Here is a 26,919-nt window from a genome sequence, read left to right as displayed (position 1 = left end):
TGATAATTTTGGGAAGAAATTTAAGAAGGCCTATAATCCACCTTTACTTTTTCCAAGTTCCACGCAGCGCGTGGCACGCTCCCGCGGAAAGAATCGGCATCTTCTTCTTCTTTTTGGATTTTACGTGCCAAAACCAATTCTGATTATGAGGCACGCCGTAGTGGAGGGCTCCGGAATAATTTTGGCCACCCGGGGTTCTTTGACGTGCACTACAACGCAAGCACACAGGCGTTTTTGCATTTCGCTTCCATCGAAATGCAGCCGCCGCGGCCAAAGAATCGGCATGAAGGTTTCGAAACTTTGTTTTAATTATTTAGGGCAGCGTTTTGTCCATGATTTCCACAAGGAATAATTGCCTTGTTTCAATGAACCGAAGAGCAGTGACGAGGAAATCAAGGCTATTTCGATCAAGACAACATTTCGCTTCGGCTTAATTGGATTTAATTGAGCTGTACATTATATCGAATCAATGTTCGCAAATTTGCAGGTTTGTAAATCTAGAATGTTTTATTAACACCATTAATTTATCACGAGACGAAACGGGTCCCTGGTAGTTATCGAATATGAAGCACATCGCAAAACATAGCCTCCGAGATATCCAGCTGACCGTTATCGCCCCCCATCTCCGTGGTAATATCCGCGTTTTGCGTCATTTCAGATCGACGGCAGTGGGAACCTTTGCGTTTAATTTCGATGTCAAGACTGTTTAGTTTTGGAAACTTTTTTTGAGGCTTCCAATGATATTTCAAACGCAATATTTTTGAGTAAGACGGCTGGTGGTAGTGGCAACGTTTCTGTATATTTCGATAGCAAGACCGTTTAGTCCTAGAAGCTTTTTTTTTTACCTTTTCACCCAAATTTCAAACGCAATACTTTGCAGGAAGACTGCTGTATATCTGTACTAAGCGAAACTGAGCAATTTACGCTCTCTAAATTTACGTTAAAATTAATTGGCTAGAAATTTTGTACTGCATAAAAAACACCACTTTATATAATACAGAGGCAGAGTAGCCTCCCTGCGAAATTGTTTTAAATATGTGTGGTTGCGTCACAAAAAGCTCCGACGCGTCGCAAAGCTTCAATGCAGTGTTAGCGCCACACTGGTGATCTCGGAATTCCACGTTCTAGGAATTCTGGCAGGCGGGGCGCATTCATAAACTCCGCCCCGCGCGACTTCTGCTTCAGTGGATATAATAAAGCTTATTTGCCCATCTAGCGTGATCTGCACCACTGGAGAAACCGGCGTTGCTGCCATTATTGCATAGAAATATACATAGTGAGACTACGCGCCTTGGTGTTAAATCACTGCTCAACAAGACGCCTTGCTATCAGTCAGCAGTTCAAAGGCGTAACGCGGTCGCTGTTGGAGTTTTGTCAGCGCTTTCCAATAATTTTGGCTATGTATATTATATATCGATGTCGCAAGCAAGGAAAATGTTTTTGGACTACTAAAAAAAGGTTTATTAGTTATTTCACTGCGCGGCCACAGTTGCTGATGTAAAATGCATATGGTGCGGTCAGACGTACGGGCTGAAAACGGCATGAGCGCGCCTAGTACAGGCGGCGGCACCATGGCGTCACAAGTCGAGATACCTAAATAGTACGAATGGTACGTTTTCGCGCCGAATTGCTGTGAGCTCTGAATGCATGGGTAGATCGCCTGCTTGAGGGCAGCTACATCTTTAGAACTAATATGTAAATGCGCTTACCATACACGTCTTGTCTCGTGCCATCTATATACTGTCGAATCTCGTTAATTCGAACTGCCGGTTTATTCGAACTCACGCTGTGGTCCCGTGAACGTTATGTATATTTCAATGGGCAAAAACGGCTCGGCAATTCGAACGCGAAAGCATTTGCGACGATTAATTCGAACATACTGCGGACCGACAACGTTCGCAGCAGAGCGTCAAATAACGCTGCGGCGCCTCCGACCGGCATTGCTCCGACACCGCCATAGAGCAAAAGCTTTGGAGAGACCCCTTAATGCAGCAGCAGAGGCCCGGTCTGGCAAACGCTCGCTTCCCGATAACAGCAAAAAACGAAACTTCAGCGAATGGACTATGCTGGCGCCGGGGCGGTGCCGGCACAGCGGGCGCGCGCGGTGATCGTCGAAGGTGAGGGAGCTGCTGGTAGTTTGGAGAGAAGGCGAGGGGAACCACCGAAGCCACTGCCACCGAAGCGGCGGAGTTGCCGAGGTCAAATCCGCTTCCCTGCCCCTACTGCCGCCCTCCTCCCTCACATTCCACGGTCTCCGCGCGCGCCCGCCGGTCGCCATGCCAGAGCCGTCCGCTCCCTGCAGTTTCGTTTTCTGCCGTTATCGGGAACCGAGCGTTGGCCGGCGGGCAGTTGCGCTCTTTATACGGCGCGATATTTCACGACTGCATCGTGCTCGAATACTTCAAAAATACGTCCTTCCTTTAATTCGAACTTCTTTTAATTCGAACAAATTTTCGGGGCCCTTCGGGTTCGAATAATCTAGATTCGACTGTACCAGTAGGACAATCAAAAATTTGGATTTTGTTGTTCAGCTGTCTGCATAGGGACTCGGCTCTACCCTTTGCAATGGGTCGGACAAATACCTCTATCCAAGCAATTCAGTCATTTCTACATAAGCTGGCTAGGTCTCTTGGCTCAAGCGGTCATTTTGAGCACATCACTGTTATGTCATCAACAGCCTCAGCGCCCGTTCAGCATTGCATGGTCGCATCATAGTGTCCCACCACCAGCCTTTTTGATCACTGGCTGCGTTAAAAAAACAGTCGCAGTAACGCCCGAAAGGCAATGCATCCATTGTGATAGCAAATTAGTAGAGAGCTATATGGAGTAAGGATAGTAGTTTTATCGGCTGCATAAACTTGGACACATTCGCTTATTAACTGAATTAAGAAGCAGGGTGTCAGCTCACACAAGCAAACCTGAATGGATCCCACTCGATGACCGCAGACAACCACTGTCAAAACGCTGGCATGAGGAAGCATGGCAGCAACAGCGAGCGATGGTTTGTGCTGTCTATTGCTTCAGCGTTTGGTGCAACAGCTAACCGTTGCCTCTCCTCTCTCCCATCTCCCAGCGGCATTCGCGCAACACAAGAAGTCGAGTTTGCCCTCCACCGTGCGTTCGCTCTCCATGAAAGCACATAAAGACTCGAGCACTTTCACTCGCACATACAGCATACGGCGACGATTTATTGCCCACTTTATACGGAACCTCACGGCGACGAAGACGGCAGAAATCCACTTGGAGTGTCTATATAATTGCTACCCCAATAGAAATTCACCGACGATTACGATACTTCTTAATGTGAAAGTTGAACGCAGCTGTATATACAGCTAACAAATCCTATTTGTTTTCAAACAGGTTTCATCAAATAGGATTATGGAATGGGACCCCGTTTGAACCTGTCTGGTCCTGCCCAGTTTTTCCCCGTTTGAACCCGTTTAGCCCAGTCCAGTTTGTCCCCGTTTTGTCCATTCCTGTTTGATCTTGTTCAATCCTGTCCTGTTTAACCCAGTCCTGTTTGACCCCGTTTAGTCCCGTCCTGTTTAACCCTGTTCGAACGTATTTATTTCCATATTCAGACCAGATTCACTTAGAATGGTGTGATGTCACTTAGCATAATTCACTCATTAAATCTATTTGGTGCCCTAATGGATTTGAGGTCAGTCTTGAAGACAAGTAGATCTGCATTATGTTTGCTCTAAGAATGCCACTGCCACCTACAGGTTTGCATGGTACATTGCCTGATACAAAGATGAACAGAATTTTCCGCATAATATGATTAACACAACCAACACTGATGTGATACATTACTAACGAGTTTTGTATGACCTACGAGTGTGTTCACCACGTATGACCTACAAGAGTATTCACCCTGAAAAAGATGGGTAGCTCGTTTTCATATGTACTACAAGTATGCAAATGTAATTCTTGCAGGTGCACTAATCACATGTACTCTTCTTACTGCAGTGCTGTGCTGCTGTAATGGATTGTTCACAAATCTACAGTAAAGCGTAATTTTAAGATGGAAAAATGTCAGGTGAAGATGACTTGTAAAAGAAAAACATAAGTATACTTTATGTACGTTTTTCTGTACACCCATTCAACTTTCATTAATAGTGAAGTCCTCCGATTTTAAGAAAGAGCATGTCATACATCTGACAAGCATTGTTTATTGAACCTTCTAATTGTAGTTCGATACACCCAGTCTGCTGACAGAACACCAGTGGGATGTGTTGCTTTGGTGAGAGCTTGCAGGGCACCTGAAAACGTAAAGAAAAGCCATTAATTTCTTTTCAGTTATGCAATAGGTTCACACATGGGCAATAGCAGTTTTGCCTATATTCACACAGATAAATATCGGTAAGCATTTAGAACACAGGAGATACTGAACAAATCTTATTAAAAGGTAACTGGTTTCAGGCAATTTGCCAATGATTCTAAGGCAACATGCATTGCTGTGGCAGAATAAACTGTCACAATTAGCAGGCCACTAAAACAAGTGTTTTAATCAAAAAGACATAAGTTATTCGATTAACAATATTTACTAATATTGAAGCAACAGTAGTAGTAGTACAAGCAATAAAATACACATTAAAAAGCAGCACGGACACGTCAAACTCATAAATTACGCAGAAACTACCTTTCTGCCAGCAAAGTAATTACCGTGATGGAATAGTGGCTTTGGCGTCCACCGTGTTTGGCTGGCTTATCCCATACTGATAATTAAATAAGAGACTTAAATGGGCTAGTTGGTAGCTGGCTTGATGGAACATGTTATAACGGTGCGTGTGAGGGCGGGACAGAGAAAGAATGCACAGAGGACAATCGCCGAACTTCAACTGACGTTTACTGCAGAAAAATTACACCGCAGCGGTTGCAGCACAGAAACATTGGACAAAACACCGCCATGGCGCACATTGTCAGCACGATCACAACAGAAGATCATCATGTCATACAACACTATGGAACTTCCTGATCTGCGCAAGATTAAAGACACATTTGTAGTACACATTATACCATCACTTGACGCTCTTCAAGCTCATGAACTTCGAAACTTTTTGTCGCAAATATATCTCCTTTTTTGAAAAATTAAGTGACGTGGTGCCAATGCAACCTTTATGTGAAATGCCTCAAACAATTCGCTCTCTTTCTGATCTTTAAAACTTCCAAGTATACAAGTGTTGTCGTACACTGAAGTGCAAGGACACCGTTTGCAATGCTCAGCCAAGTGACCCCCCGTTACGAAAGCCTGCACGGATGCTCAATGCTCCCTCAAATGGTCATTAACGCATCTACCAGCTTGGCCGTCATAACACGTGCCACAGGAGTGCGGGATGCGGTAAACCACCTCCGTGTGGCAGCGTACGAAGTCCTTAACATGCTGTTTTGCACACATTTATGAAGTGCGTGCACTGTTCACTGCACAGCACATTCGTGCCAGTTTTTCCAAGCGTAGAAGACTTTTGGGAACGCCAAATTTACGGCCGCTTTCTACAAGCAGTGGGAGAGGTTGTGCAAATAAGGCACCACTTTCCGTTTTCTTGGCCGTTCTTTGTCAGCTCCCCTGCTCCGCACACCAGACCTTACTTCACCAATTAGGCGTTTAACAACAGAAGCGATGGTTTCACCTGGAAAACCCGCCTGCTGGAGCCTCTTAACTTGGCTGTTTACGCTCTGAGCTTTTTGATGCTCACATGACCGTTCGAGGGCGGATCTGATACTGTTCAATGCGATGCCTCTGTTAAAAAGTTTTGAGTGGGCCAAATCATGATTCAACAGTCCCTTTTTTATCTTTGCTGATATCTTTGGCATACACCATCATTTCCAAAGAACAGGCGCAAGTCCAGAAACTGCAATTGGCCATTCAATGGAAATTCATGCGTGAACTTCAACCTGCCGCAGCTTGCCTTAAACTTATCAAGCACAGGTTTGACCTTAAGGCTGGTCTTAGAGAGGGCCTAGAAAGCCTTCAGGTCAAACCTGTGCGTGGAAAGTTTAAAGCAAGGTTTGACGGGTTGAAGTTCATGCATTAATTTCAATTGAACGGCGAATTGCAGTTTCTGGACTTGTGCCTGTTCCTTGAAAATGATGGTCCGCCCTCAAACGGTCATGCGAGAATCAAAAAGCTCAGAGCGTAAACCGCAAAGAGGCTCAAGCAGGTGCGTTTTCCTGGTGAAACCATCACTTCTGTTGTTGATAGCCTAACTGGTAAACTAAGGTCTGGTGTGCGGAGCAGGGGAGCCACCAAGGAAGCCAGTGGTGGTGCCTTACTTGCACAACCTCTCCCACCGCTTGAAGAAAGTGGCTGGAAAGTGTGGCGTCCCCAAAATCGAAGCACATATTTTTGAAGTATTCGAGCAGCATAGCACGATGCGCGAACGGTACGAGTCGTGAAATATCGCGGCGCGCAAGCACATAGTGAGCGCAACAGCCCACGCCGGCCAACGCTCGGTTCCCGATAACGGCAGAAAACGAAACTTCAGAGAGCGGACGGCGCCGCCACGGCGACGGGCGCGCGCGCGCGACGGCAGTCGAAGGTGAGGGAGGACTGCGGCAGGGAAGCGGATTTCACCTAGGCAACTCCGCCGATTCGGTGGCAGTGACTTCGGTGGCTCCACTCGCCCTCTCTCAACTCCCTCGCAGCTCCCTTACCTTCGACTGTCTCCGTGCATGCCCGCCGCCGGTACAGCCGGCCCGGCGCCAGCTTACCCCGCTCCCTGAAGTTTCATTTTTTGTCGTTATCGAGAAGTGAGCGTTTGCCGGCGTGGGCAGTTCCGTTGGCCGGGCTGGGCCTCCGCCGCTGCATTAAGGGGTCTCTCCTAAGCTTTTGTTCTATCGCGGTGTCGGAGCAATGTTGGTCGGAGGCACCACCGCGTCATTTGGCGCGCTGCTGAGAGTATTGTCAGTCCGTGGTATGTTCGAATTAACCGTCGCAAATGCTTTTGCGTTCGAATTACCGAGCATTTTTGCCCATTCAAATACACATAATTTTGACGGGACTACAGCGTCAGTTCGAATAATCCGGCAGTTCGAATTAAGCATGTTCGAATTAACGAGATTCAACTGTATAATGTGTAGTACAAATGTGTCTTTATTCTTGCGCAGATAAGGAAGTTCCATAGTGTTGTATGACATGATGACCTTCTGTTGTGATCGCGCTGACAATGTGCGCCATGGTGGTGGTTTTTCCAATGCTTCTGCGCAGGAACTGGTGCCTGTGTAATTTTTCTGCATTATAACTGTCGAAGTTCGGCGATTGTCCTCTGTGTATCTTTCTATGCCCCATCCACACACGCGCTGTTATCACATGTTCCATCCCACCCGTACTGAAAATGTGGGTGCAATGTCACTATGACCACTGAAGAAACGCGAATAGAAACGGCATCAGAAAATGCATTGCTACAAAATCATGGCCCTAAACTTGTTAATGAAGAAAATACCAATAACATACCAAAAATTCAGTACAGCACGCAGCATGGCCTAGCGCGCAGATCTACACAGAGAGACAGAGCACAGGAAATGAGCAAGCTGACAACTCTATGCGTACACATGAGCATGCACGTTGCTGAGGTCACGTGTACAGCCTGCCGCATTTTTAGCTATATCATGCGAGCGTACATCGCACATCATTTTAGTGCCTTTAAAGGGCAATAATCAGCAAGACCGGCAGAAGTACTCTCAGGTGCACCAAGCACTCTCCTGTGCAAGAGTCGTTTAATGCGATGTTCCCTTCAGGACAACGCAAAACCATATTATATAGTGTTCTCGCGCAATATAGTTAAAAATGCAGGAGGCAGTACCTTCTCGTGCTCACTACACTTTGTCAGGGGTCAGAGGAACACTCTGCCCGGATTACCAATGAGATTGCAGTTGGCCGTGAACAGTAGATGACAAGAGCGGCATAGAATGAAGCAGAATTTGCTACAAACGTGTGATCTTGCCACTTTTTGTGGATGTCGCAGCTGTGCATAACGTATGGAAATCTTTGGGTGATAACTTTTTCCCTACAGTTTCGCAGTCAAGATTTCGAGATATCCGGAGCACAGCGCTAGAGCATTTCTGGATAAGAGGTGAAATATACATAAAGTTGACACCGAGTCAGGAAAAAATTTTTGACTTGACTGATATTTCGAGATATCAGAGTTTGAGTTAACAAGCGTTTAAGGTATAATCTGGAGTCCCCCACTACAGCGTGCCACATTTTCATATCATGACTTTAGCATGTAAAACCCCAGCATTAATTTATTTAAAGCAACCAGTATATGCATAAGACGAAATGCTAATATAGATGAAGTTGACAGCAGCTACATTTACAAATATTTTTATACTTTCAAGAAAGTGTCATATGGTTTGAGCAAAGATCTACGAATGCCAAGATTATGGCATTAGTCTTAAATGGCCTATTCTGCCGTACGTTCCTTACATTTAACCAAAATTATGTGTTGTATGCACCCATGGTGGTAACTACAGCTAAAAAAATTGGCACCATTAAGAAGTGAAAGTAAGAAGTGCATGGTATTCCTTCAAGCAACACCACCAGTTTACCTTGTGATAGTTAGCCTATGGAAATGGATTTCAAACTTCTTGACGTCACAGTCCTCGGGACAGGTTCAACAGTCACATTGCACCTCCTTTCATCTGTTTTTGTCCACAAAATCATGCAGATAAAGACATTAGCCTGAGTTTGAACCTGTTATAGCATTCTGTTTCATAATTATAAAATTGTGGTCACTAACCAAGTCAAGGCAAAAAAAAAAAGCTCAAGTTCCGGAGCAGGAACAGATTCCTGGTTTACACCATGGCGGCTAAGCACGCGGACCTTTTCTTTTACTTCAGAAGGAGTTGAGTGAAGGCATGTTCCACGGTGCAGATCACTCACACCAGGATATGGTGAAATATCCTGCAGTGTTGAAGTTGAATCCTTAGCACAAAATGGCAGTTTCAGGTTTAGCGGGCTTGCAGGAAGACAAGCTGAAGATAACTTCATTGGTTTGAACAGGCTCTTTTTGTTTCAATACGTCAAACTTTCTGGCAACTGTCAGCACAAGTGGTCCCTTGGTGTCACCATGAAGTGAACTTAGAGCTTATGACCCAGATGACATGAACAATCACTTGCTCTAGTTAGCACCTTGCAAATAATGCGTCAGTTTTTAAGCCCTTGATTTTCTGTCAGCATTCTTGAACTCTTGCTATGAGTAATTTCTTCCCGGCTGGCCGAATTATCTGGAGGCTCCACAGTGACGCTACAGATGTCTTAAAGTGCAGACTTTTCGATACAAGGTTCTTTTCTTTGCAAATATGGTGAAAGAAAGGTGCCACTTATAGATTTCTAATCTGGATGCGAGTAAGACAAACCAATGAGCCTTGGTTAGGATGCATTATCCATAACTTCTGTAGGAGATTTTGTCAAAGGTTCAACGCAAATTCATCTAGTCAGGTAACATGACAATGAAGATGTGGTCAGTGATCAAGTTACAACCAGCATGTTACCACTGAGATCTATTTTCTATACCCTTGACTAACTGCTACAGAACTGCGGACAAGATGTAACCAAGATTCGCTGGTTCATTTCAGTAATGTCTGGAATAGCCACCTGTAAGTGTCACCTTTCCTTCAACCACATTTGCAAAGCAAGGAATCTTATCCCAAAAAGTCTGCATTTGAAAACATCAAAGCATCAGTGCGCGGCCTCAAGATAATTCGGCAAGCTGAGTAGTTACTGATGGCAGAATTGCAAGTACGCCTACAGAAAATCAAGGGCTTGGTAGACGATGCATTCTTTGCAAAGCGCTAACTACAGCAGGTCATTGTTCAGGAGTTGCTGAATGTACAACTCCATGCTAACTTCACGCCAATGCTACTGAAGCACCCATGCAGACAGTTGCAAATAAAAAAAGCTTGATGCCCCAAGAGAAATGCACCCACTCAAACACCATGAAAGTGACTGTATTTTTTGGTATATAAGTCGCACCTTTGTACAAGAAGCACCCCCCTCAAAATGGCAGTTAAAAAAAAAACGTATATAAGTCGCACCGGTGTATAAGACGCACCTGTTCGTTCGGGAAGCGATAACAAAAACATTACAGTGACGTTTGAACTGTGAACGAAGGGTCACGCACAAGCGTATGGGTGCCATATATTTCCACTCCAGGTGCATTTCTGCCGTTATGGATGCCGCGATTTTCCGTATAAAGTCCAATGGCAATAACATCGTCGTCGCGCGCCGTATGTTGGATGGGCGAGTGAAAGCGACCTATGGTGAGCCAAATCACGCCCAAGAGAAGAAAGTGGGAAGGCAGCGTGGGAGGGAGGGGGGCATCTTATACTCTGGTAGCAACTGCGCAGTTTGTACAGCGGCACGCGCCTTATCTTGACAGAGATCAGCAGCTGCGACGAATTCGGGATCAGCCGACTCGCGGTTGGCCTGCCGCCACTTGCGTTGCTGCTCTGTTTTTCTCGTGCTGCGCTCGGGAACTCAATCATGAGAACGTACCCGCCACTTTGATTGCACGCACAAAACCCATAGCAATTAAGTCAACCAGTGCGCTTCGTGTGGCCAAAAGCATTGAATCCGATTTTGACGGCAGCATTTCCGGAAAAAAAACTTACATAAGTTGCATCGTTCTATAAGACACACCGGCAAAAAATTCAGAAAAAATACGCGTCTTATACAACGGAAAGTACGCTATGTTTGCCTTGTCTTCTCACAACTACAATGAACCTAAAACTGCTGTTCTGGACAAGGGCACAAACACCAACACTGGTGCCTCACTCAACCAGAGGCATCTGCTCCATGGAAGGTGCTGTTAGCTTCCTTGTGAAGATGAGGACCGCAACTGCGCTGTCAGTAGGCTGTACAAATTGCAGAAGCACAGCCTACATACTTGTGTGCCTTTGTGTTAGCAAGGAACCTGTATGGGCTCCAAAACCTATTGAACCAAGCTTGTTCCATACGGAGAAAAGTTGCCTAACGTAGGCGTTTCCTACAATTCTTTCTCGGCACAGAACAAACTTGGTTTCTTGTGTAGGCACATAAGTAATAAAAAGGCATGCATCGCTACCTGTGAAAAAAAGCATGCAAACAAAGCATGTGGAATACACAGGTGCAGTGTCTATCACATACCATTATTGTGCAGTAGATGCTATATCGGCTAAACAAGCCAAATGTATAAATGACGGTGCATGACCTCGAAATCTTGATGCGTGGGTCAGTTGGCATTTGTATTGCAATGCTCTCAGTGCAAATTCACCGATGTTTGAAAACTGCTTGATTGTGGCAAAATATAAGAACCAGAGTGCTTGAGAGGTATGTGAGGCTTTCCTTATACATATGACAGGGAACCAGTGTGTTAGCTCCCCATCAAGAGAATTATTAGATATTGAGACTGCTTATCATCATTGTCAAACGAGTGTCACGCTATCCATGCCATGTTTCCTGCCATGTCCATGTCCCCGAGCATCTATCCATGCCATGTCCCCGAGCAACATGCCCATTCAGATTTATCCATTCCACCTCTTTCGTCTTTTGCACCATATCGCTGTGCGAGTAAAAACTGCACTGCTAGTAGCGCTCTGTCTTGTCACCTCTTTTCTTTCCTTATGAATTGTGTGCCAAATAAGGCTTTTTATTGGTGAAAGAGTGCAAGTTTAACACATAAACTAGCTTCTTGGCAGTTCGTAATAAAGGAGGGTTAGGATCCTCTGAAAATATGCCCATATAAAGAACAGTGCAAAAAGAGATCTCTAAAAAAAGAACATTAGTGTATCTGTCATAAAGGCTAACTCTTGTGTTTTTTCCTTAACATATTTTTCAATACCAATATTGAGGTGCAAGCTCACCATATTGTATTACCTTGTCAATGAAGAAAATCACAGTGGTGCTTAACTGTCGCGGGAACAACTTGGATGTGAAAATTGGCACCGATCCGCAGCATAGCATGCTCTGCTTACACTTCATCTCCAGGCCCAGCCATACCTATAGCAGCATTAAAACAAGTGAGCTTAGTGCCACAGGAGAAACAACATAGAAAGTGACACTGTGAAGAAAGCAACCTTCATAAGGCATAAATAGTAATAAAATGCAGACACTGTACCCATAGCTAAGTTCACTTTGAGCAACATAGCATGCAAAGTAAAAAAGATGTGATGTATGAGCCACCTACGAGAAAAAGATTACTCGAAAGCCCCTTTTCTGCGCCCCCCCCTCCCCCTCATGCATGGATGGCTGTCTGGTTGAGTAAACTGGGTTATTTATAGTGCAAGCGAACATTGTCACCTGGTGGGACAATCCTGATATTATTCCAGAACATGCATCCTTACAATGATTTTATTGTGTCTTGTAACGCTGGCTATCCTGCCGACCCTGCAATATTATAGCACCCATAAGGCTATAGGCATTACCTGATAAGGCTAACCAATAAGTGTCCCAAGAAGCATTACTCAGAATGTGTACTGGGAAGCCTTTCTTACATTTTGACAACCATCCTTCTATAGCTTCAACTCAATTTTCATCAATATAGTACAAGCTTTAAGCATCTGCACAAGCTTAATGCAAAAGGGCACCATAAAGAATACCACAATAGTTTCCTATCCAATTCAGCCTTTAAAATAAACACTGGCAAGTTCTTTAGTATGTCTAGAACAAATGATGCTGTTCTGGAATTGAATACACCTTTTTTCATACATGCGAAAATCACCAGCACTATAAATTGCTTATGGGCATTTTGTAGACAAAAAACAACAAGCACAAGAGCTGAAGCTTGGGCAAGTTGGTAACACTTTATTTTGGTGGTGCTCACAGTGAACACATGTGAAGGAAATAAGTGAAAGACAGAGTGAGAGAGGGCTGTGCTCTATCGCTCTCTGTCTGACCGTTACTTCCTTGGTATGTGTGCACTGTGGATGCCCCATCTGATTGTTCCTGATCTCTTTAATACGTGTGCACAGTGAATACCATTGAATGGAACATAGAGACAAGATAAAGCTACAATGGATACAATGAGCAAGAAATTGCTTTCCAATGCCGCACATCTTTATGTGACACAATTTTCTAGCAACATCCTAAAAATGCTACTGCACTGAAAATGGCTTATTAGAGTTGCTGTGCAAGACAACAGTTTACTTTTACAAAAGACTAATGGCATTTCTTCAATTATTTTGACAAACTGGTGCTTATGCAGCATTGAGAAAAGGTGGCATCATTAAAAGCCACTTTAATTTTTGGGTTAATAAATTATGGGGTTTTACATGAAAGAACCACAGTCTGATTATGAAGCATGCCATAGTGAGTGACTCCAGAATAATTTGGACCACCTGGGTTTTTTTAACGTGCACCTAAATCCAAGTACACAAGTGTTTTCACATTTCGCACCCATCGAAAGGCAGGCATGGCGAAAGAACCCAAGCCAACATGCTGTACCATCTTTACATGATTGTTGAGGTAAAAACAATTGCCGAAACATTACCGATACGCTCATCATGTTTTTGAGAAGACAGCATATGAGACTTAAAAATGTTCAAAAGGAAATGTTTACAGTACCTGCTGAAATGTTTTTTGTCAGTGTGCCAGTGAGCACAGTATGATTGGGTTAGCTGCTGAACATAATAGATCCTCTTCATGGCTTTTTAGGGACTGATTACAATAAGGAGCAAGTGATGTGACTTCTCTGAGCACCTCAAAGACAGTTTTGGTAATTACATACCATCACAAATTGCTGACATGCAACTGAACCTTCGGGCAGTGTCATCTAATGCTACTAGAAATGTGTTGAATCAAGATGGCTAATTGGGCTAGTTGGAATGCTATATTCATGTTTAAGAAAATTCAGCACCAACACAAGGGACAAGGGCTTGTGTCGTGCATTTCCTGCCTTGCCCCTTGTGTTAGCATAGAATTTTCGTAACCATGCATCTCATGCCACATCATTCAGACAAAACTTTCAAGGAACACTAAAGTGAAAAATAACTACTCGATGCTGCATTAGCAGGTTACTCTACAGCAATAGCAAAAAGAAACTGCAGTTACTACGTGAGGAGGCTTGATAAGCCAGAAAAGAACAAGAATAAAAGATGGGTGGTGGAACCACAAATAAGATCCTGCACCAGCTCGCTGTGATGTCATGAATGACGACGCAGCCTGCTAGGGGCCTAGTTAATTTTATTTTGGTAAATATTGACTATATTGCATTCTAAGGAGCCAAGAAAGTGAACTTAGCAAGTTTTAGGCAAGTTAACTAAACCGCAATTGCTAAAATACAAGAAAATACTCTGCAATGCATGTTGTGCCCCTGACGTATCGGTGGTGACGTTTTGGCATAAAATTTAAAGAATGGAACTTCAACCTTTGTTTTCTCTCCTAATAATTGAACTCTTATCACAAAAATAAAGACAGAAAGAGTTCCGAAAGAATACTTGATACGTCTAAACTAATTTAGTGTTCCCTTAAAGCCAAACACGCAAGTTCATTCACCAAGTTAAGTGTCCCAAGTGATCTTACCACATAAAAACCACTTATCCTCGGCCTCGCTTAAAGTGTCTCTGTATTCCATGCAACATAAAACTGAATAACAGGATTTTCTAGGTACACTTGATTGTGGCACAAAATACACTTCGTGAAAAGGGGGGCATGAAAGAGAAGACTGAAGTGCCAAAGGAGCACTAATAACAGGAGTCACTCTAAAGAATAAACAAATGGGATTTTCCTAGTGAGAAGGAACAGCACAGGCTTAAAGGAACTGACAACAGATTTTTATGGAGCCGGTTTTTTTTTATGGCACAATGAAATGCTCATCCTCAGAAGTAGCTACACCTGCAGCAGTTCCAAAAGTGAGTACAAATTTTGTGAGCAGAATTTTTAAAATCTGAGCAATCCACCCCAAAATAGGAGTCCCGATGCCAGCAACTCTGAGAAGTGACACCGCCACCTATAGGCTACCTATAGCTAATTGTGAAAGCAGAACGGTGAGTGGCTTTTGCAGGAATGAGTTCAACTTTCATTAACTATCTGCAAAAACCACTTCCGAAAAGAAAATGATGCTGTAATAAGTTGCTGCATCTGTGGCTGCTGCAAATCCTAGTGCCAGCTAGTGACAATGTGGTGGCCCATTTTGGCCATGGATGGAAGTTCTCACAGTGCCACTATGGCCTCAGAGAATGGGCTACAGTGAGCCCTGCCCAATTTCGGAAATCGCAGCACTTCTTTTCTACTCATAACAAGTGAAGAGTCTGCTGCGCATTGCAGGTTACATGCAGAAAAACTTACAATAGAAAAAAATGTACTGCATTTCAATATTTAAGAAAATCCAAGTAGCTGCATACACTAATAGGTCACCATAATAGGACATCCTATTTTTTATTATGCTGTAGCCACATGAGGGTGCCAATGGCCATTTTTCGATATTTGTTGTAAAGTATTCAATATGAATCCTCGTCTGATAAGGAAAACAGTACTTGTTTCAATCAATGCAAGACACAATCTTTCCATCAGCAAGACTATCTAGATTTATGTTCTGAATAGTTGTCTGTCCCTTTAAAAGAGAAGTGGTTTCATGACCTAAATGGAAAAAGAAAAGGAAGCTTTAGATAGGGCTGATGCTGGTACTAAGTGCCTATTCAGTCTGTACTTATCCCAGAAGATTGCTACTGACATACACCTCCCTTTGCGCCACATGGTGTCTACGCTGACAGGGGTTAAGGCTAAAATAGGTGGTCGCACACATTGTAACCGTCAAATTAAAGTGTGTTATGATCTTTGTTTGCCACTTTTAAAAGTGTGTAGCTTTGTCGACATAACATGCTATCATATAATTTTTTAAAGAAAGCATGTCTTGAACGTGGCATGCCTAAATCACTCTTGTTAGGTGAGCAAATAATTCTGGTACTCTATTGCATATTTTAAATTGACTGTACTACAATGCACACAAAGTACAGTGTGGCTTCGAGGGTACCACAATCTATCGAGGCACACATCAGCCAAGTTCAGCAGTCAACACCATAACCAAGTCTTCAGAAGCAGTGCATATTAGCAAGTTGACAGAATAACAAGTAGGGGAAGGTGAGAGGGATGCTCCTGTTATAAGAGAAGAATCAATAGCTGAGCTGAAGCTTGTCAAAAGAGAAAGGGCCGAGCATGCCCAGCTTTTTGGTTACACTCGCCTACGACCACTGCAACAGGCAGACAACATGTGTAACCAGCAGTTTGTGGGTCCACATTATCACAACCTGTAATTTCTGTGACATCTAAAAGATCGGCCTCAAGCTTGATGCTGTGCTGCACTCGGAAAGCATTATAAACTGGCCACATTTCATTGTTCTACTTTATGGTTTCTTGCATGGTTCAGGAATTTACTTATACACATACCTAATAGGCTCCAGTTGGAGCATTGCATGATGTGGTAGGTAAAATTTCTAACTAAAGAGGAGAACATTCAACAAAATAACTCGAAAAAAAAACATACTCTCTCACAATGCGGCTGCATATCTGGCTGCTAGCTTATAAAAACAATGCAATTAGAAACATTTTCATACTAGTAGTGCTGCTTTAGGAGACGGAATGTTGAATTCTGAGCTTCGAAAACTTTTAAGCCACCTTTTGTGGTTTGTTATTCTGAGGTCCCATTCTCTCTAGTAATAAGGGAATCAATAACCACCCTCCCCCAAACATTTTTAAAAATGTAATACACAATTAGGACAACTTAGGGAAATATAATTAGGAACACAGAATCTGGCAGGCATGGATGTTAGAAGAGAGAGAGAAACAAAAGTCTACAAGAATGCGTATTAATAAAGGTAACCAAAGCCATTCTGCTTTTGTCGGGCAAATCATAGCAACACGTAAAAGGATATGCATGCCTCACAACACAGTCTCTAAAAAATATATGTCGCAATACACTCAGTAGGGAGCACATCCTGCATATCTACAATAGCCTCCAATTATATTTACCGTAGAGGAGGCTACTTACATAAATTGATTGAACTGAAGGTAGGCCAGATTCTAAATTACAATTGCAGTAGATTGAAACTGCAAGTTATGAATATGGCATATTCATAGCAAAAGTGCTGTACATTATCATACATGCCAACCTGTCAACTTTATATTTTGTAAAAATTCTGCAGACACAAAAAACCTTTATTGGGGAGATAGCACACATTTTTAAAGCTTCCTCTCAGCCCCCACATTGTTGCATTGATACACATTATTAAGAGAGGTGTGCAAATATTCGAGTTCCGAAGTACAATCGAATAATATCTAATCGAATAATTTGATTCTATTTTCAAATAGCTGGTATTTGAAGTTTCGAATAGTTTGACAGGATGAATATCTAAAGCACGGCAAAGGCTAATGGTGCAACTGGGTTAGGGTGGTGTGGTAAAAACTAATGCTAACATTGTTACAGTAGGCCTTTCGTTAAAACTTTCGCAAGTATCCTGGTTCAAAAGCTAGCGCATGCTTATATTAAAGGAGATTATGCCATTTCCGCACGTAAAAAGAAAACACATGTGAGAAAACTCTCAAGCCCTTCCCGACTTCGCTTCCGAAACGAAGGCACGAACTTTTGCTGTAGTTTGGTCGCGTATGCCGCACGCGCCATAAAGAGCTTGGGGTCACGTTCCCTCTTTATGCAGAACAAAAGGAATTGATGGTCGCAACACTATGTGACCCGAGGTTTAAATCTATGTTCTGCACAAGTTCATTGAATCAGCTGCTGAGCTGCTGGCAGCCAAAATTACTGGTCGACACACTCGCATGAACTCTCCATCGCAGCACTTTGAAAATCCGAAGCCATCGACATGTCATGCCGCAAGCAAAGAAGGCCAGAGAACAGTCTGGGACACTGTCTAACTGCTGGCATTAAAACAGAACCAGCACAATGAATCACACCTTACAGTCAAGAAGTTGAAAAATACTTCAACGAGCCGCTGATCCCCAGAAAGGATGATCCTTTGAAATGTTGGAAAGAGCATGGAGCTTCACTGTATCCAGGAATCTACAAAATTGCTTTGGGATTCCTTCCCATCCCTGCTACAGAAGCACCCAGTGAACACATGTATTCAACTGCAGGAAACACTGTAACATCGCGGGGAGAGAGCCTGAAGCCAGGTCATGTGGAACAGCTTGTGTTTCTGCATGACAATTTGTACCCTAGCGGTGACAGTCACTCAGAGCTTTGTGTGCTCGAGGACATGAGCAGACATCATTTCTTTGTTCTTTCTGAAAAGTTTCAATAAAATCTTTTGTATACTATGATCGATTCGATATTTTTGGCCACTATTCAATTCTAATTTGATTCGAGATGAAATTTCACTATTCGCACACCCCCAATTATTAACCATTATTTAATAAAGATTCAGCACACAAAGCAACAGCGAACTTGAAACACCAGAACTGACATTGTTTTATATCATAGAACACATCTTTAGTGCTCTTGCTGCTGCTGATTTAGCCTCTTGCAGGAATTTATCTGAACAAACTTGCTTAAAGCAAAATCCCCCTCTGATATACTCGTTAGGGACTTTGCATTGCTAATAAGAAAGCAGCGCAAGTACCATCACAATTACTTTTTTACACGCATTTTAGCAATCTCGTGCCACCCATCTCTCAAGAGCGTTAAAACATATTAACCAACATTCCTTCATTCTCGTAAAAATTGATGTAACATTTATAAAATTGGAGAATGTGCCCAAATTTGTACATTTCATGAAATATTCAGGAGAGTTGACAGGTATGAATTATACAAACAAAACCTACAGCCTGTGTTAGTGGCAGGGACCGTTCTGTACACACCTTGTCGCAGTATGCAGATCAGATGCTTTGCCGTGCTGTTCAGGCTGCAGAAATGTCTCAGGTTCCTATGTGGTGTAGAGATGCCTCTGGTTCACGAAATCTTGATATTCCTAAATAATAAGAAATGTTCAATTTATTGTAATCCCTGCTGAAACTGGGAACTTGTGAGTTAACAAGATCACATGACATTCTGAAAAGTGTCGTACAACCAACTAAATGAAGCTGCATCTGGTTGTACAAACATCTGATTGTTACATCACGGGCGGTTATTTAACATGAAATGGAACTGCAGCAAACATAAATCTACTATCAAAAGCTTCACACAAACGCACATCTGTAGTAAGTGAAATGTGAATTGTACTACGAAGAAAATTCCTTAGCACATAAAAAGCGTTCCAAAATCGAATTTCTTTATGTGGTGGAACAAAGCACTGTCTCAAAGGACAATGCGCTGGAAATTACAGGAACAGACCCCCTATTCTTGAGCAGATAAAAAAAATTCGATTAAAAAGAAACATTGCTGTTGTAGCCTCGGCTTCTCTGAAATAATGAAACATTTACAAATACACGAAAACACACAGGACACCCAACACAAGAAATACAGGCTGTCTGACGACACTATAAATAGAAGAATTCGCATACAAGCTAAAGTCTAGCCATGCGTCAGACACAACAATCTGGTGCCATCTCGTGCAGCCATTAGCTGAGAAGACAACACATCGACGTACAGCCTCCCGCATTTTTAAGTATATCGCACCAGCATACTATGAAATGGGCATGCGTTGTCCTGAGGAAACCAGCTTAGCAGATGACGCTTGCACTGGAGAGTGCTTTATGCGCCTCTGCTTAGTTTTGATGGTTTCGCTAAGTGTTGCCGTTGACAGCGCTAAAATAGCCCATGATCGACGCTCGCGCGATATAGTTAAAAAGGCGGAAGGCTGTACTTCTAGAAATACCTATACGAATTCTGAGAAATTATGTACACAGGCAGTAACTTTCCCTGCTTGAATTTTTCTGCTCATCCAGGTCAAACACCCAATGTGAATGTCCACCGGATATCCAGCGGACAATTAGTGGACATTTGGGTGTCCCGCGGACATCCGCATATATCCTCCAGATGTACTACGGATATCCGTTGGAGCTTAAGGTGCAATTAAGGTGGCCATCCAGCGAATGTCCCATGGACTTCAAAGCTGGATATGCGGATGTCCCAGGGACGCTTACCGCAGGCTATTAGCTCTTTCAGGATGTCCACGGGACATCCATTGGATACATATTTTGCTAATATGGGATGTCCAAGGGATATCTATTTTTAATTTAACTGGACATACCATGCCGGTACCAGATGTGGTCTTCAACCTCTTGGGTCAGTGCCATGTTCAATGTTGTTGCAGCATTTATATGGGTTTTGCTGCAATATTAAATTCTACAACACACAAATAATTAAGGCATTGATCCTGAAGGAGACCATTCATACTGGTGCACAGTTAGGAAAAGACAATGTTACAGCTTTCATTTTCATTCACAGTAAAGAAAAAACAAGCAAAAGACAGTGGGCTTTGGTCTTGTGTTATCACAGTACAAGAGCTCCTGCATCCACAGAACAAGCACTGCAAAGCGTATCTCCAATGCTTAAGTCCAATAGCCTGCAAGTGGATGTAGTGTCACCAGCTATAGCGAGTCGGAAAAAAACGCGAAATTTCGGGGGTGATCAGCAGATCAACTCAAATCTTTACACATTTTCTAGGAAAGTATAATTTTGTAAACCTAACACAAAGACAACACCAAGTACTAAAAGTATACAACTGCACAGCACAATATGATGAGAGACTTGTCTCTTGCCACCAGAAACAATAAATAAGGGCACTTTCATTCACAGAAAGATAATGCCATCAATCTGTCACAGCCGTTATTCTCGCCAAGCACAACAATATCCGTACAAGTGGACATGGCTAACATTCAATGGCTTCTACATATGCAAATTAACTTCTAAAGCATCTAAAAGATGACTGCATGAGACACATCTAAAAACATATTAAGACATAAATTCCAACATAAAGACCAGAGACTCTGCTGCATCAACGCTATTACAAAGTGAGGGCATAAAACATCTAAAAGTTCAGTTTTATGACATAAAATTAAGAAAAACCAAGAAAACCAAGCATAGCTGGGACATGTGGGCCAAGCACATCATTAGCTTAGAGAATCTGACTAGACTGCATTAAATATATACATAATTGCACACAGGCCACCTTGTTTCAGCATAATAAACGGAACTACACACTTCCTCAAAAAAATGCAGCCACTGCCACTCATAAATGGGAAATACTGCATTATATAGGAAGAGAAGTTGAATAAAGAAGTTTACCATCAGTATTGGTAAAAATAAAAATGTACCACAACATCATTTGCAACAGAGAACAAGTGATGTAGGAGCTGTTGAGCTTGCAATCATTAAAGTGCTTCAGTTATCACAATACAGCCACTAATTACACTTTAGGGAGTGATTCTGTAGTATCCTAAGCTCTGCAAAGCAGTTCAGGGATATATTAGCATGTTACAATACAGCTGCAGCACGAGAATTTAACTTATAAAACTATTTTCACAATATCTGAACATTAAACCCAGTCAACAGTGCAAACAAAAAACCGTGAACTTCACTATGTGCACAACTGCAGAACAATGCTCTGTCAGTAGTTTCAAAAAAAAAAAAAAAACGTGACCTTCTCGAGTATGAAATTACTTACTTAGAAATACAGAACTCTGCATTGAAGAGTTTGGTAGAAAAACATAACACAGATACTGCCTCAAAGTGCTAGAAACTGTTACAAAGGGTAAATATACATACTGGAACAACAATATTTAGCTTAAAATCCTATTTAAAAATTTGCACTTACTGGTTTCCCATCCTTGCTCAAATTAAGCAAAAAGAGAATTTTATGGTCTGGATCATTCAATTTAGTACATGGCAGTTAATTACCTGGCTTTTAAGTAAAAAATGTAAAGTTGCCTTCGTTTCCTGGAATGCAAGCAGGTTCCAAAGTGGCTCTAGCATAAGCTTGTGTTCCTGCCTCAAGGCAGGTACAGAAAGCAGCAATGCAGGGAGAGTTACCGCGTGTTCCACAAGAGTGGGCAATACGCATAAACTGCACCTGTACAGCTTTTACAGCTGACTAGACATTTTCACCTATCTCATATGTCTGCAACAGTCTCCAAATCACTTGGTAACAATGCAACGGAAACTGCACATGACTTTGCAGATCACAATAGCAGTGGATAACAGATACACTACACTAAGCACATAAGTCAAAAGTCGAACTTGCGATGTCCTGGAGATCAGCTGAATCTTTAAAAAAATTATTCATCAAATAAAAAGAAACACTATGTTGCACATAACCCCAAATGCCTAAAGTGGATGCCACCTGCAAAACACGAATTGTGAAAGCACCCTTCACATTTTTTAAAGAAAAGGTACTATACTGAAGTGTGGAGGTGGCACACCAGTTGAGAAATACCACCATGAAGTGTGGTTGAGCTGGTTGCCAACAGTGCATGGTCCTTGTCTTTGCCATGTGCTGTCTGCTGCCATCAATATCCATAGAATGAGTAGGGAATTGGAAGCTAGATGCCTTGGACCCTCTGCCGTGGTGACAGTTTGAGTCAGTATCTGAAACAGCAAACATGTCATGACAAAGTCGATTGTCAGAAGCTACTTGTGAAATGGCATTTTTATGGGTGTCTACTGTGTAACATCTCATTAGCATGGTTTCAGTCGGCTGTAAAGTGGGAACATACATTTCTACACGACTAAGAACAAGGACAAACAGGTGGACAAGGGCAGCAACAAAGATGGTAAAACAAGCAAGGAACTTAAGGGCCTTTCTTCCGAGCCAGTTTGTGCATTGTACGGGAGCCTGGCAGAAGGTAATACAAAGAGTATAAAAGTAGGTCACAAGCTCAACACAGATTTCACCATATCGACTGCTTAGAACACTTACACATTAGGAATACAGGCACAACATAAATTTTTGTGCACTGTTCAGGATTTTACATGATGCCACAATCTGAATTCCATTACCTGCTGCCTGCTCAAGTTGTCCTTGCTTTGACTTTTGAAACTTGGTGGCAAGGTGCTCGGGGGCATGCCGGCCCGGAGCAATGATTTGATAGAGGCCTCAACGTCAGCAGCAGTTGTGTTTGGCGCTTTGCGAGCAGCATCTGAAATTTACAAGATTCCTTAAATCATCTCAACAATAACAGTTGTCTTGGTGAAAATACAAATTTCAAGAGTCATAAACAGTCTGCCGAGCCTACAAAAAATTGAGAAATAAATTACTGCCTACTCAAAGTCCTTCCACACATTATAAATTTGTTATATTGAATAGAGTTGGGCACTTCAGTTACACTTGCTTTTTCAAATGACAATGAGGCAGAACACCAGTCAAACGGTCAAATGATTGCTTAGCATTTTTCACTTAGGCTGTTATTTCAATCAGCTCACACCGCCTTGCACTGAAAGGCTGCATGGTGATCTTACACTTTATTTATGCCCTTTGCTTTTTACACGACAAAATATATTTTAAGTTTTCAGCCTCTAAAGCTAAGCCTGGACCTTTAGAGTGTTACCAAATTGTTCATTTTTTACCATGTAGGCTTCTTTAGTCAACATTAAAATTTAAGTGCACAGTGACATTGCAGCATGCTTGCATTGTTGAAATATGCAACCCATAGCAATGCTGATAGCTGACACTGCAAACTTACAAAATAGATAAACGGCGGCAGCATTTAAAAAAAAAAACCTTCGCATAGTGTATGTGGCAAAAAACGGAACAATGAGCATGTTTTCGTTTTTCCTAAGGAAGGCTAATTCTGTGTAAAACATACAAGTAAGCTGTATTATACAGCACACCTGCTATGGCTTTAGCAATCTTCAAGGCGGAGAAGCTCAGTTTTCCTTTTCGACCCATCCAGGAAAATTGTGCCGCAACCTCGTCCGTGAAGCAGTATGACAAGATTCTTTTTGCTGCCCAGTAGGCATCTTTCCCACCGAGCTGTGCCAACTCATGAACCTGTGTACAAAAGAGAAGAAATTATTTTCAACAAAGAAACTTGTTGGATGATGTGAATGTTTTAGAATATGAAAAAGAGTATTAAGTCATAAAGAAAGTAAGCAATGTACGAAAACCCATGACATTCTTGATATTGCAAAACTGCAGTGTTTCAACACCTTGAATATTGATTATGAGTTCGATGAACTGAAAAAAAAACATAACCTTACCAGGATCTTAAATTTTCCAGCATCGAGCTTGTCGTCAAACTCTTGTAGTTCTGCAAGACTGCTTAGTGGATGGCCTAAGAGATCTCCGCATTCGGTGAGTGAAGAAGTAGGTAGTATATCGCACTTGTTCAGGGTGTCCACTTGTTCCAGCATGTAGCGAAGCATGTTCAGCAGTCATAGTACATGCCGCTGGAAGTCTGAAAAATATAGTAAATAAACGCTACTAAACCTCAGTAGCGTTCAAGAACATTTTAAGCAACCCATTTTACTGAAAACTGCATTCATATCTTTTAAAAGGTGCATACTTTTCTCTACACAACAATGAGGTGTGTTTTGTGGCCATTCTTGCTCTATCTGTTCACCTGAAAAGCACAATTTCAATTCATTAGTAGTTTGGGGTAACTGGCTAATGATTTATTTAACTTTGACCTCCTTTATCTGGCACATAGCTGCATCAACAGAGTGGTTATCAGACATACCTTGTGGCGAGTTTGTCTCTGACAACTGGGTCCCTGCAGTGTCAAAGAAGAGAGCAGTGAGCCACAAGAGCCGCTCCACTTGTTGGAAATTCTGATGTGCAACAGATAGTGACAAAGAGCCTAGCAGAACAAAGAAAATTACCGATAGCAAAGGTTTACTAGTTCAACTATAAAACTGAATTATTGAGGTTAACATATTTTGCTTCATCCACTTGCTTCTACAATGCTCGATAATTCATATATGCATGGCTCTTAAGAAGCTTTACAGCTATCTGTGCTTATAACTTTCTGTGGTTCTAACCTATAGGTTAGAACCACAGAAAGTTGCAAAATTCATTACACACAAAAAATAATAAATACGCACGTAAATCGTAATTTTGTAATGAGACAGCTGTATATGTGTGGGAATATCTGCTGTGCCTTTGTCTCTCTGGCCAAATGTGGGCAGACTTGTTGCTTCATTTGAGGTTATTCCTAGAAAGCAATACATGTAGCCCATCACCTAATGATGCCTATTAGCCTTAATCACAGCCATACACTGGCCGTGGAGCACCAGTATACTCCTATATAAAACAAACTTACAAAAGCTCCAGTATTTATACTGAACTTCAAAGCTACAATTCCACAGTTTAGTGTTGCAGGATGAATTTACTTTGTAACAATCTGCTACAATTGCATGAATGTCACAATTCTATTCATGCTATACTCCATGATGAACATTTCTGGCAAGTGAATAAATGTCAGAAGGGCAACTGGCAAAGTTGCGGTGTACATGCAAGATAAATACCTTGTTAACACTTGTTGAAAACATGTGCTGACTAGACATTCAATGTGAAATTATCAGAGAGCATTCCATGCCTTGCATCTATTTTACTGTGAAGTTGGCAGTGCACTGCTGAAACACAGGGGAAGGACGAGATGCTTCGTCCCATCTCGTCCTTGTGTGTTTCAACCGTGCGCTGCCACCTTCAGTTATGGATTATTACTAACACGCCCACTCGCCCATCATTTTAATTTTACTGTTTGGAAATGCGCTTTGTAAATTTAAAAATCCTATTGATAATGGCATATGAACATTGTCAAGAACAGGCTAGCTATGAATGCAGCTAGCAGCCTGTTTTTCTCTTCGAACGAGTTCTTCATGGCTAGTATGCAAATATTCAATGCAGATGAAAGAAAGGAGGTGGTGCATTGTAATATCAGAGGGTTGAGAAAACATTGGCCTCATGCACCAACTGAGTGCTTGCAAGGCTAAAGCTACGTCCTCAATGCAATGCAAATCACAGCCGCATCTCGAAAACTAATGGCAAATACATTTTTATAATACCAGATGAAAAATTATTTGGAATGGCTGGCAGTCCTGGCTGGCTTGTGGCAGAGTCTTCCTCCTCCTCTTTACTGTCAGAGTTGCTCCAGGCTGCTGGTGGCTGTCTACGCCTCTTGAATGGGGGCATTTCAGTTTCACTGGCCAGATCTGAATGGAACTGACTGTCATTTAGCTTTTTCCGGGCATGTTCATAGGTAACTGAAAAAGTGCAAAATGTGATCAATATAATCACCCTTAGCTTAAGACGAAAGGTGACTGAAATGCGCTTACCGAACAAACCTTTCACAGCGATTTCATACGGCTTCCACCATGACTACGGTGGATGCTGCTTCTTCGCCATTTCCCCAGCCTTCTCCGCTTTTACATTATGTGGCCAGATGCACACGCTCCCGGTGACCCAAGTAGTTGGCATAATTTCAACCTCTTTAGAGGCAGTGAACTCCACAATACCATAGCTCATCTGGAATAGAATTCTGAATTGTAGTGCCACGTTTGAACAAAACAGCACTTCCCAATTTTTTGTCAAGAAAGCATTTTACCTTTACAAACAATACAAATTTTCATTACTATAAGCACACTCTTGCTTCAAATAAGAATTACCATGGAAACTATATATATAACTGACCATTGCATGCTCCAAATCATGATCAGGCTTTCACAATTACACAATACCAGAGAGCTAATCAAGAATTAAGTTGAACATAGAATACACTGACCACAAAGTTCGCAAAAATGCGAGTTTTGACATGAGGGTCCAGGCAAATCATCTGAATCACCTGACGAACGACGATTGTGTGTAATCGGCATCACGATTCGCAAAATGAGCGATTTCATGCAAGGCACTACTAGATTCACTATGCATAAGTCACCATGTTTTGCAACTGCCAAGCGTTATGGCTCTTATGGGCATGGCTGGGTGGCGGAGGCCGCACACGCATTGTCTCCCGAACACTCCGGCCAACGTTGCTCCGGCACAGCGCACAATGGAATAATTAGCGGTAGCGCGACCGCAGCGATGGCCTAGCGGTAGAGCATCCGCCTCGTATGCGGG

General features: G+C 42.4%; 1 protein-coding gene across 1 annotated transcript; it reads right to left on the bottom strand.

Moving 5' to 3' along the window:
• Positions 1 to 20,287: 20,287 nt before the first annotated feature.
• LOC125942165 (uncharacterized) lies at positions 20,288 to 24,485 on the bottom strand. The gene is made up of 3 exons (XM_049660326.1): positions 24,063 to 24,485; positions 23,694 to 23,853; positions 20,288 to 23,002 (listed from the first exon to the last, which is right to left on the bottom strand). Exons 1-3 carry the CDS (start codon positions 24,225 to 24,227, stop codon positions 22,824 to 22,826), a joined length of 504 nt encoding a protein of 167 aa, XP_049516283.1. The 5' UTR covers positions 24,228 to 24,485; the 3' UTR covers positions 20,288 to 22,823.
• Positions 24,486 to 26,919: the final 2,434 nt, after the last annotated feature.

This window comes from Dermacentor silvarum, chromosome 1, assembly GCF_013339745.2.
Source record: "Dermacentor silvarum isolate Dsil-2018 chromosome 1, BIME_Dsil_1.4, whole genome shotgun sequence".
Lineage (NCBI taxonomy): Eukaryota > Metazoa > Arthropoda > Arachnida > Ixodida > Ixodidae > Dermacentor > Dermacentor silvarum.
This window is presented reverse-complemented; position numbering and strand designations above follow the sequence as displayed.

What these genes read in the sequence shown, in the direction of transcription:
- LOC125942165 (XM_049660326.1), bottom strand. Translation starts at nt 24,227, where the DNA reads ATGCTTCGCTACATGCTGGAACAAGTGGACACCCTGAACAAGTGCGAT. An exon ending in CTGGAAAATTTAAGATCCTG is followed by an intron (nt 23,854 to 24,062) that starts GTAAGGTTATGT and finishes TTTTGTACACAG; the next exon opens with GTTCATGAGTTGGCACAGCT. An exon ending in GATTGCTAAAGCCATAGCAG is followed by an intron (nt 23,003 to 23,693) that starts GTGTGCTGTATA and finishes TGTAAATTTCAG; the next exon opens with ATGCTGCTCGCAAAGCGCCA.